This window comes from Ambystoma mexicanum, chromosome 12 (genome assembly GCF_040938575.1).
Source record: "Ambystoma mexicanum isolate Mex_15411 chromosome 12, UKY_AmexF1_1, whole genome shotgun sequence".
In the NCBI taxonomy this organism is placed as follows: Eukaryota; Metazoa; Chordata; class Amphibia; order Caudata; family Ambystomatidae; genus Ambystoma; species Ambystoma mexicanum.
This window is the reverse complement of record NC_090936.1, coordinates 1,242,632,219-1,242,644,840: the sequence shown is the minus strand read 5'-3', so window position 1 is coordinate 1,242,644,840 and position 12,622 is coordinate 1,242,632,219. Positions and strand designations below refer to the sequence as shown.

Genomic DNA, 12,622 nt, shown 5'->3' with positions numbered 1-12,622 from the left:
ATTCACATCCTCCGCCCCTAGGCGCAGCATATAATCATTCACATCCCCCACCACTAGGCGCTGCATATAATCATTCACATCCCACGCCTCTAGGCGCTGCATATAATCATTCACATCCCCCGCCCCTAGGCGCTACATATAATCATTCACATCCCCCGCCCCTGGGCGCTGAATATAATCATTTCCATCCCCCGCCCCTAGGCGCAGCATATAATCATTCACATCCCCCGCCCCTAGGCGCTATATATAATTATTCACATCCCCCGCTCCTAGGCGCAGCATATAATCATTCACATCCCCCGCTCCTAGACGCAGCATATAATCATTCACATCCCCCGCCCCTAGGCGCTACATATAATCATTCACATCCCCCGCTCCTAGGCGCTGCATATAATTATTCACATCCCCCGCCCCTAGGTGCTACATATAATCATTCACATCCCCCGCTCCTAGGCGCTGCATATAATCATTCACATCCCCCACCCCCAGGCGCTGCATATAATCATTCACATCCACCGCCCCTGGGCGCTGAATATAATCATTTCCATCCCCCACCCCTAGGCGCAGCATATAATCATTCACATCCCCCACCACTAGGCGCTACATATAATCATTCACATCCCCCACCCTAGGCGCTGCATATAATCATTCACATCCCCCGCCCCAGGCGCTGGATATAATCATTCACATCCCCGGCAGCTAGGCGCTGCATATAATCATTCACATCCCCCACCGCAGTCGCTGCATATAATCATTCACATCCCCCGCCCCTAGGCGCTGGATATAATCATTCACATCCCACACCCCTAGGCCCTGGATATAATCACTCCCATCCCCCACCCCTAGGCGCAGCATATAATCATTCACATCCCCCGCCCCAAGGCGCTGCATATAATCATTCACATCCCCGCCCCTAGGCGCTACATATAATCATTCACATCCCCCACCACTAGGCGCTACATATAATCATTCACATCCCCCGCCTCTAGGCGCAGCATATAATCATTCACATCCCCCGCCACTAGGCGCTACATATAATCATTCACATCCCCCGCTCCTAGGCGCTGCATATCATCATTCACATCCTCCACCCCAGGCGCTGCATATAATCATTCACATCCCTCCCCCCCGGCGCTGCATATAATCATTCACATCCCCTGCCTCTAGGCGCTGCATATAATCATTCACATCCTCCGCCCCTAGGCACAGCATATAATCATTCACATCCCCCACCACTAGGCGGTGAATATAATCATTCACATCCCATGCCTCTAGGCGCAGCATATAATCATTCACATCCCCCGCCCCTAGGCGCTATATATAATCATTCACATCCCCCGCTCCTAGGCGCAGCATATAATCATTCACATCCCCCGCTCCTAGGCGCAGCATATAATCATTCACATCCCCCGCCCCTAGGCGCTACATATAATCATTCACATCCCCCGCTCCTAGGCGCTGCATATAATCATTCACATCCCCCGCCCCTAGGCGCTACATATAATCATTCACATCCCCCGCTCCTAGGCGCTGCATATAATCATTCACATCCCCCACCCCCAGGCACTGCATATAATCATTCACATCCCCCACTCCAGGCGCTGCATATAATCATTCACATCCCCCACTCCAGGCGCTGCATATAATCATTACCATCCCACACCCCAAGCGCTGCATATAATCATTCACATCCCCCACCCCTAGGCGCTACATATAATCATTCACATCCCCCACCCCAGGCGCTGCATATAATCATTCACATCCCCCGCTCCTAGGCGCTACATATAATCATTCACATCCCCCGCCCCTAGGCGCTACATATAATCATTCACATCCGCCACCCCCAGGCGCTGCATATAATCATTCACATCCCCCACCCCCAGGCGCTGCATATAATCATTCACATCCCCCACCCCCAGGCGCTGCATATAATCATTCACATCCCCCGCCCCTAGGCGCTGCATATAATCATTCACATCCCCCACCCCAGGCGCTGCATATATTCATTCACATTCCCCACACCAGGTGCTGCATATCATCATTCACATCCTCCACCCCAGGCGCTGCATATAATCATTCACATCCCCCACCCCAGGCGCTGCATATAATCATTCTCATCCCCCACCCCAGGCGCTGCATATAATCATTCACATCCCCCGCTCCTAGGCGCTACATATAATCATTCCCATCCCCCGCTCCTAGGCGCTGCATATAATCATTCACATCCCCCACCACTAGGCGCTGCATATAATCATTCACATCCCACGCCTCTAGGCGCTGCATATAATCATTCACATCCCCCGCCCCTAGGCGCTACATATAATCATTCACATCCCCCGCCCCTGGGCGCTGAATATAATCATTTCCATCCCCCGCCCCTAGGCGCAGCATATAATCATTCACATCCCCCGCCCCTAGGCGCTATATATAATTATTCACATCCCCCGCTCCTAGGCGCAGCATATAATCATTCACATCCCCCGCTCCTAGACGCAGCATATAATCATTCACATCCCCCGCCCCTAGGCGCTACATATAATCATTCACATCCCCCGCTCCTAGGCGCTGCATATAATTATTCACATCCCCCGCCCCTAGGTGCTACATATAATCATTCACATCCCCCACCCCCAGGCGCTGCATATAATCATTCACATCCTCCGCCCCTAGGCACTGGATATAATCATTCACAGCTCCCACCCCAGACGCAGCATATAATCATTCACATCCCCCGCCCCTAGGCGCTGCATATAATCATTCACATCCCTCCCCCCCGGCGCTGCATATAATCATTCACATCCCCTGCCTCTAGGCGCTGCATATAATCATTCACATCCTCCGCCCCTAGGCGCAGCATATAATCATTCACATCCCCCACCACTAGGCGCTGCATATAATCATTCACATCCCACGCCTCTAGGCGCTGCATATAATCATTCACATCCCCCGCCCCTAGGCGCTACATATAATCATTCACATCCCCCGCCCCTGGGCGCTGAATATAATCATTTCCATCCCCCGCCCCTAGGCGCAGCATATAATCATTCACATCCCCCGCCCCTAGGCGCTATATATAATTATTCACATCCCCCGCTCCTAGGCGCAGCATATAATCATTCACATCCCCCGCTCCTAGACGCAGCATATAATCATTCACATCCCCCGCCCCTAGGCGCTACATATAATCATTCACATCCCCCGCTCCTAGGCGCTGCATATAATTATTCACATCCCCCGCCCCTAGGTGCTACATATAATCATTCACATCCCCCGCTCCTAGGCGCTGCATATAATCATTCACATCCCCCACCCCCAGGCGCTGCATATAATCATTCACATCCACCGCCCCTGGGCGCTGAATATAATTATTTCCATCCCCCACCCCTAGGCGCAGCATATAATCATTCACATCCCCCACCACTAGGCGCTACATATAATCATTCACATCCCCCACCCTAGGCGCTGCATATAATCATTCACATCCCCCGCCCCAGGCGCTGGATATAATCATTCACATCCCCGGCAGCTAGGCGCTGCATATAATCATTCACATCCCCCACCGCAGTCGCTGCATATAATCATTCACATCCCCCGCCCCTAGGCGCTGGATATAATCATTCACATCCCACACCCCTAGGCCCTGGATATAATCACTCCCATCCCCCACCCCTAGGCGCAGCATATAATCATTCACATCCCCCGCCCCAAGGCGCTGCATATAATCATTCACATCCCCGCCCCTAGGCGCTACATATAATCATTCACATCCCCCACCACTAGGCGCTACATATAATCATTCACATCCCCCGCCTCTAGGCGCAGCATATAATCATTCACATCCCCCGCCACTAGGCGCTACATATAATCATTCACATCCCCCGCTCCTAGGCGCTGCATATCATCATTCACATCCTCCACCCCAGGCGCTGCATATAATCATTCACATCCCTCCCCCCCGGCGCTGCATATAATCATTCACATCCCCTGCCTCTAGGCGCTGCATATAATCATTCACATCCTCCGCCCCTAGGCACAGCATATAATCATTCACATCCCCCACCACTAGGCGGTGAATATAATCATTCACATCCCATGCCTCTAGGCGCAGCATATAATCATTCACATCCCCCGCCCCTAGGCGCTATATATAATCATTCACATCCCCCGCTCCTAGGCGCAGCATATAATCATTCACATCCCCCGCTCCTAGGCGCAGCATATAATCATTCACATCCCCCGCCCCTAGGCGCTACATATAATCATTCACATCCCCCGCTCCTAGGCGCTGCATATAATCATTCACATCCCCCGCCCCTAGGCGCTACATATAATCATTCACATCCCCCGCTCCTAGGCGCTGCATATAATCATTCACATCCCCCGCTCCCAGGCGCTGCATATAATCATTCACATCCACCGCCCCTGGGCGCTGAATATAATCATTTCCATCCCCCACCCCTAGGCGCAGCATATAATCATTCACATCCCCCACCACTAGGCGCTACATATAATCATTCACATCCCCCACCCTAGGCGCTGCATATAATCATTCACATCCCCCGCCCCAGGCGCTGGATATAATCATTCATATCCCCGGCAGCTAGGTGCTGCATATAATCATTCACATCCCCCACCGCAGGCGCTGCATATAATCATTCACATCCCCCGCCCCTAGGCGCTGGATATAATCATTCACATCCCACACCCCTAGGCGCTGGATATAATAACTCCCATCCCCCACCCCTAGGCGCTGCATATAATCATTCACATCCCTCGCCTCTAGGCACTGCATACAATCATTCACATCCCCCGCCCCAGGCGCTACATATAATCATTCACATCCCCCGCTCCTAGGCGCTGCATATAATCATTCACATCCCCCGCCTCTAGGCGCTGCATACAATCATTCACATCCCCCGCCCCTAGGCGCTACATAAAATCATTCACATCCCCCGCCCCTAGGCGCTCCATATAATCATTCACATCCCCCGCCCCTAGGCGCTGAATATAATCATTTCCATCCCCCACCCCTAGGCGCAGCATATAATCATTCACATCCTCCGCCCCAAGGCGCTGCATATAATCATTCACATCCCCGCCCCTAGGCGCTACATATAATCATTCACATCCCCCACCACTAGGCGCTACATATAATCATTCACATCCCCCGCCTCTAGGCGCAGCATATAATCATTCACATCCCCCACCACTAGGCGCTACATATAATCATTCACATCCCCCGCTCCTAGGCGTTGCATATCATCATTCACATCCTCCTCCCCAGGCGCTACATATAATCATTCACATCCCCCGCCCCTAGGTGCTGGATATAATCACTCCCATCCCCCACCCCTAGGCGCTGAATATAATCATTCACATCCCCCGCCCCAGGCGCTACATATAATCATTCACATCCCCTGCCTCTAGGCGCTGCATATATTAATTCACATTCCCCACCCCCAGGCGCTACATATAATCATTCACATCCCCCACCCCAGGCGCTGCATATATTCATTCACATTCCCCACCACTAGGCGCTACATATAATCACTCCCATCCCCCACCCCAGGCGCTGCATATAATCATTCACATCCCCCGCCTCTAGGCGCTACATATAATCACTCCCATCCCCCACCCCAGGCGCTGGTTATACTCATTCACATCCCCCACCCCAGGCGCTGCATATCATCATTCACATCCCCCACCCCAGGCGCTGCATATATTCATTCACATTCCCCACCACTACGCGCTATATATAATCACTCCCATCCCCCACCCCAGGCGCTACATATAATCATTCACATCCCCCGCCCCAGGCGCTGCATATAATCATTCACATCCCCCACCCCAGGCGCTGCATATAATCATTCACATCCCCCACACCCAGGCGCTGCATATAATCATTCACATACCCCGCCCCCAGGCGCTGCATATAATCATTCACATCCCCCGCCCCAGGCGCTGCATATCATCATTCACATCCTCCACCCCAGGCGCTGCATATAATCATTCACATCCCCCACCCCAGGTGCTGCATATAATCATTCACATTCCCCACCCCCAGGCGCTGCATATAATCATTCACATCCCCCAACCCCAGGCGCTGCATATAATCATTCACATCCCCCACCCCCAGGCGCTGCATATAATTATTCACATCCCCCACTCCAGGCGCTGCATATAATCATTCACATCTCCCACTCCAGGCGCTGCATATAATCATTACCATCCCACACCCCAGGCGCTGCATATAATAATTCACATCCCCCACCCTAGGCGCTGCATATAATCATTCACATCCCCCACCCCAGGCGCTGCATATAATCATTCAAATCCCCCGCTCCTAGGCGCTACATATAATCATTCACATCCCCCGCCCCTAGGCGCTACATATAATCATTCACATCCCCCACCCCCAGGCACTGCATATAATCATTCACATCCCCCACCCCCAGGCGCTGCATATAATCATTCACATCCCCCGCCCCTAGGCGCTACATATAATCATTCACATCCCCCACCCCCAGGCGCTGCATATAATCATTCACATCCCCCGCCCCCAGGCGCTGCATATAATCATTCACATCCCCCGCCCCTAGGCGCTGCATATATTCATTCACATCCCCCGCCCCCAGGCGCTGCATATAATCATTCACATCCCCCGCCCCTAGGCACTGCATATATTCATTCACATCCCCCGCCCCAGGCGCTGCATATAATCATTCACATCCCCCGCCCCTAGGCGCTGCATATAATCATTCACATCCCCCGCCCCAGGCGCTGCATATAATCATTCACATCCCCCACCACTAGGCGCTGCATATAATCATTCACATCCCCCACCACTAGGCGCAGCATATAATCATTCACATCCCCCACCACTAGGCGCTGCATATAATCATTCACATCCCCACCCCAGGCGCTGCATATAATCATTCACATCCCCTGCCTCTAGGCGCTGCATATAATCATTCACATCCCCCGCACCAGGCGCTGCATATAATCATTCACATCCCCCACCCCAGGCGCTACATATAATCATTCACATCCCCCACCCATAGGCGCAGCATATAATCATTCACATCCCCCACCACTAGGCGCTGCATATAATCATTCACATCCCCCACCCCAGGCGCTGCATATAATCATTCACATCCCCTGCCTCCAGGCGCTGCATATAATCATTCACATCCCCCTCCCCAGGCGCTGCATATAATCATTCACATCCCCCACCCCAGGCGCTACATATAATCATTCCCATCCCCTGCCTCTAGTCGCTGCATATAATCATTCACATCCCCCGCCCCTAGGCACTGCATATAATCATTCACATCCCCCACCCCTAGGCGCTACATATAATCATTCACATCCTCCACCCCAGGCGCAGCATATAATCATTCACATCCCCCACCCCCAGGCGCTGCATATAATCATTCACATCCCCCAACCCCAGGCGCTGCATATAATCATTCCCATCCCACGCCTCTAGGCGCTGAATACAATCATTCACATCCCCCGCCTCTAGTCGCTGCATATAATCATTCACATCCCCCGCTCCTAGGCGCTGCATATAATCATTCACAGCTCCCCCCCCAGGCGCAGCATATAATCATTCACATCCCCCGCCTCTAGGCGTTGCATATAATCATTACCATCCCCCGCCCCAGGCGCTGCATATCATCATTCACATCCTCAACCCCAGGCGCTACATATAATCATTCACATCCCCTGCCTCTAGGCGCTGCATGTAATCATTTCCATCCCCCACCCCTAGGCGCTGGATATAATCATTCACATCCCCCACCCCAAGTGCTGCATATAATCATTCACATCATCCACACCAGGCGCTGCATATAATCATTCACATCCCCCACCACTAGGCGCTATATATAATCATTCACATCCCCTGCCTCTAGGTGCTGCATGTAATCATTTCCATCCCCCACCACTAGGCGCTGCATATAATCCTTCACATCCCCCGCCCCTAGGCGCTGCATATAATCATTCACATCCCCTGCCTCTAGGCGCTGCATATAATCATTCACATCCCCCACCCCTAGGCGCTGCATATAATCATTCACATCCCCTGCCCCTAGGCGCTGCATATAATCATTCACATCCCCCACCCCTAGGCGCAGCATATAATCATTCACATCCCCCACCACTAGGCGCTGCATATAATAATTCACATCCCCGGCCCCTAGGCGCTGCATATAATCATTCACATCCCACACCCCTAGGCGATGGATATAATCACTCCCATCCCCCACCCCTAGGCGCTGCATATAATCATTCACATCCCCCGCCCCTAGGCGCTGCATATAATCATTCACATCCCCCGCCTCTAGGCGCTGCATATAATCATTCCCATCCCCCGCCCCTAGGCGCTACATATAATCATTCACATCCCCCGCCCCTAGGCGCTGCACATAATCATTCCCATCCCATGCCTCTAGGCGCTGCATATAATCATTCACATCCCCCACCCCTAGGCGCTGCACATAATCATTCCCATCCCACGCCTCTAGGCGCTACATATAATCATTCACAGCTCCCGCCCCTGGGCGCTGCATTTAATCATTCTTTTGGGGTGCCTTTTCTTCAGCTAATGGTAAACCCATGGATTCTGCAGTGTCAGCCTATAAGCACCCCCTTTCCTCGGCCACGCGAGCCGAGACGGGCTGTAACATGGGATATAGGCCCCCGGTGACATGGTAGAGTAAAGGAAGGCGCTCCTTACCGGATGGTCGGAGTCCAGCTCGGATCCGTAGCTCAGGATCTGGTTGGCAAATCGGTCCAGCTCCTGGATTTTCCTGGGGAACCAGGGCACTGTGGAGAGACAAGAGCAGAGTTGGAGCATTCCACGGCCAGCCATCCGGGGAACATTGGGTTAAAACACCAAAGGGGCAAAGGTTCCAAATGCAGGATTCCAACCACACATACTCTCAGGACCTAAGCATTGAACATGTGCACCGTTCCTAAGCACACCCTCCCAAACAGTGCCCCCACTCCGGCAGGGATGCAGTGTGCAATCATTCCTGGGGGTGGGGGGCAGGGTGATTCAGAGGATCTCTGCAGCACATCTCTGCCCCCCTCTCCCCCTATACACGTCCTGTTTTTCTGTTCACCTGCATGAACTGAATGTACCATGCCTGGTAAGCTCGTGGGTCTTGTCTTTCCTATGTATCCCCCCAAGCAATCAATCAAACACACACATGAGCCTACTGAGATGTCTTACTTGGACTGGAACCTTTAAACAGCACACTGCACACAGATCTCTGCAGCAGGTACATTAACATGCAGAGCTGCCCTACTGGCATTGGAATCTGTAACTGGAGTGTCCCCTGGGTGATTTTCATAAAGCGCATAGTACTCCATGTTTTGCCAGGGGCAGAGGGGCTAGCGCCTGACACCAGCCTATTGAATGGGAGTGAGAAACAGAGAAAAGGAGCGGCAGTGACACCGTTCATTCCAAGCACAAGAGCTCTGCAGACCCCGACTCGATGCCCAACTGCAACTTTACTCTATAAGCTCTGCCGCCATCTGAGCTACTAGTCTCCAGCTCTGTTTTTAGTGACATCAATATTACAGCATGTGTGAGGTTTGAAAACTTCTCACACATCCCATTCTCTATGGTTTACATGTCAGCCTTTCATTCTTTTCCAGGATGGTGAAATGAGGAGTATTTTGAAGGGTAATAGCACCAAAGCCCAGGACCAACAGAGGTGTATGTACAGTTGGCTGAGTGTGGGCAGATTGATGTTGTAAAGGTGCTTTCAAACGGGTACTCAGGGGCATTTCTTGGGGCAGGCAAAGTTGACATCAACTCGGGGCGCAGACACTTTCGGGGTCCAGGATCAGCAGTTCCCATACAGCGCCTAGAGAGTAATTTACACGCCCTGTGCCACTTTGTATTTTTTTTATTTGCTTTGCATTTCAAATGAATCAACAGGGTGGGGCAAACTCTGCCACATATGTGTTAAGATGTCTTCATATGAGCAGAGCATTTTAAATGTGGAGTGGTTAGTAGATGGGTGCAGACACAGCTGCGAGTGAGTAACTGAGGGAGGCCCCGCATTGGCCACCAGAGAGCTGCATGACTGCACGCAGGTGAACGCTTGCATTTTATTTTACTGCGTGACTTTAGGCCTCCAAAGTAAAGCTGTAAAACCCCAAAAATATCTATTTAACCCCCCATTAACACATACCTGTAGAAACTGGGGCTGGGACAATGTGTGCTGAAATATCTACATTGCAGACTGGGTCAACTCTTGGCTTCAGACGTTAACCAAAGTGTTTGATCCTGGACGCTGTGCCATAGTTAGCAAATTTGCCAGAATCTAGAACTGAATACATTTCCACTGTGTGCGATTCCAAAAAAACTCCCTCGTGGATTGCTTAACTATACTTATTGACAAAGCCAGCAAGTATGAGTTGTGGAGAGTAAATTGCTTTTTTGTAGCAACGCATTCTCCATGCAAAGACATATTTGTTGTATCCAAGAGTGCAATCGTCTAGGAATCTTGATTACAAGGGATGTTTGTGAGGAAATGCCACCTGGGTGCACAAGCCCTGGCTTTATTGATATGTATTAATTCATAAAAGGAAGAAGCAAGTCCATCTGGGTAAGGGAGGTCTGCTAACCAGATCCCCATTTTTTTAAGCTCCATTCCAAAAGCACAGTGCTAGATGTGTCCTGCTGCATCAGCGTCCTGATCTTCGCCTGCTCTCTAGTGCCACAGAACAGGTCACAGGAGCCCCTTTTGGCAGCTGGGGTGACAGCAAAGTTACTTCAGCATAGAGGCTATATTTAAACCTGCACCTCTGTTCCCAAACTACATAATTACTAGGAAGGATCATCCTGGTGACAGGCGCTGTACTGGGACACAAGACTCAAAAGGCAACATCCTAACCGAAAGGACTAGCCTGAAATCGGGGGTTGCACATCAAAGGGCCCTTGATGCTCTGGGCTGGGCAAAGGGTGGGTTTAGTGAAGTCAGCGCGAACGCACCACAGATACAATCTTCTTTCTCTCCGTGCCTCTCCTTCCTTCCTGTCTCCCCCATTTCCTTTAGCGCAGTACACTTTGGGTGTGATGTGATGCAAGAAGACAAAGAGGCGTTGTCACAAGGACATGGATTGGGCTCTTTAAGACAGGCTTGATTTGGTCCAATCATCTGTGGGCTTTTGGCTGTAACAGAGGGGTTCTCCACCGCCTTCTTTGATTTGTTTCTGGACTGCAGGAAGACTTCATTTTCACCTCCGGGGAGAGTTATGATATGAAATGATGTGACATTTATAAAGCGCCCACACACAACTGTTTCTAGGCACAACAAGACAAAGAAGGGGAAACAGATGGAGGACAAAATAACGATCTTACTAGGCCTTGTGTGAATCAGATCGCGCAACTGCGGATAAGAGGGAAGGGATGAAGTGCCAGGGTGCAGATGAAGGGAGAAGTGCAGTTAACTCACAAGTGCAGCCAGCAGGTGACTCATAAGTGCAGAGAGACTGTAGGGTTGCAGATACAGACCATGACGTGGTGAAGAGCCCTGAGTCAGTGCGAAGGCAACTGGACATGCAGAAGGTGGGTTGGAGTTCAGAGTGTGACCAAGTGACCTGTCCGTTTTGCTGACCGGTGCATCAGTAGGGGAGAGGAAGAGAGAAAGCAGAAGCAAAAAGGATGGTCTTGAGTTGCTTCCGGAGTCGGAGGTGGTTCTGCTCAAGTTTGAAAGAGGCATGGAGGCTGTTCTAGATGGAAGTCCCAACCGAGGAGATAGATCTGCCCCCAACTCTCTGCTTTAAGTCTGACCCTCAGAGAGTTGACCTCTCCAGGGAACTCCGTCAGTGAGGTGAAGAGTAAGTGTTCTAAGGTAGAGCCAAGCTCTGCTCCCAAACCGCTTTGGGGTGACCTGCTTCTGCAGCAAGACCTGCCTCTCTGCCAGCTACACTGGTACACTGAGCCTCACTGGAGGAGAGTGACTGCTACAGGTGGTGGCCAGGCTCCTCATAGTTGGGAGAAAGATAACAAGGACCATATCTTGTTCCTGGGGCCCCAGATTGGAACTCAGAGCTTTCTGAGAGCCAGAACTGCCAGGATCACTTTATTCACTTTCAAACTGCTTTGAGTCATCTTCAAAGCACGTTCGACACCCTTCAAACCAACAGGACCCACTGGTGCTGCTTCTGGTACTCTCTTGATCTTTGAACCACTTTGCTGCATTTTGTAACCAGTTTACTGCAACACCGTACCGGCTGAGCGCGTAATTGCGCTATCCCCAACTAGATAGACGCTCACCCCTGTGAGAAAACTTAGAACTGCTGCATCTCAAACAAGCACCTCGAGTCTCCAGTATCTTCATCTTTGACATGTGATCTAACATCAAACTGACACTGGTGGCCCACATCATTAGAACCCTGCACCCAACTCAACTCCTGCTCCCAGTCTGGACTACTGCAACTTACTGCATCCAAACCTGATTCCAGCTGCTCAAACAACGATAAGAGGCCTGGTTAGATGCTGTTGAACCACCAATTACTGATTAAGTTACTGTTTGAAGGCCCCAGCCTCCTCGGTCTATCTGTTGGGACCCTAGAGACGGGCAAAGCCCCCTTCAGCATT

General features: G+C 51.3%; 1 protein-coding gene across 2 annotated transcripts in view; it reads right to left on the bottom strand.

The window, feature by feature from the left end:
* PAH (phenylalanine hydroxylase) overlaps positions 1-12,622 on the bottom strand; it is a 418,172-nt gene that overhangs the window by 102,116 nt on the left and 303,434 nt on the right. For both annotated transcript variants that reach the window (XM_069629925.1, XM_069629926.1), the window contains one exon: positions 8,741-8,829. In XM_069629925.1, coding sequence (XP_069486026.1) covers positions 8,741-8,829 — 89 coding nt within the window. The remainder of the gene's footprint in view (positions 1-8,740; positions 8,830-12,622) is intronic.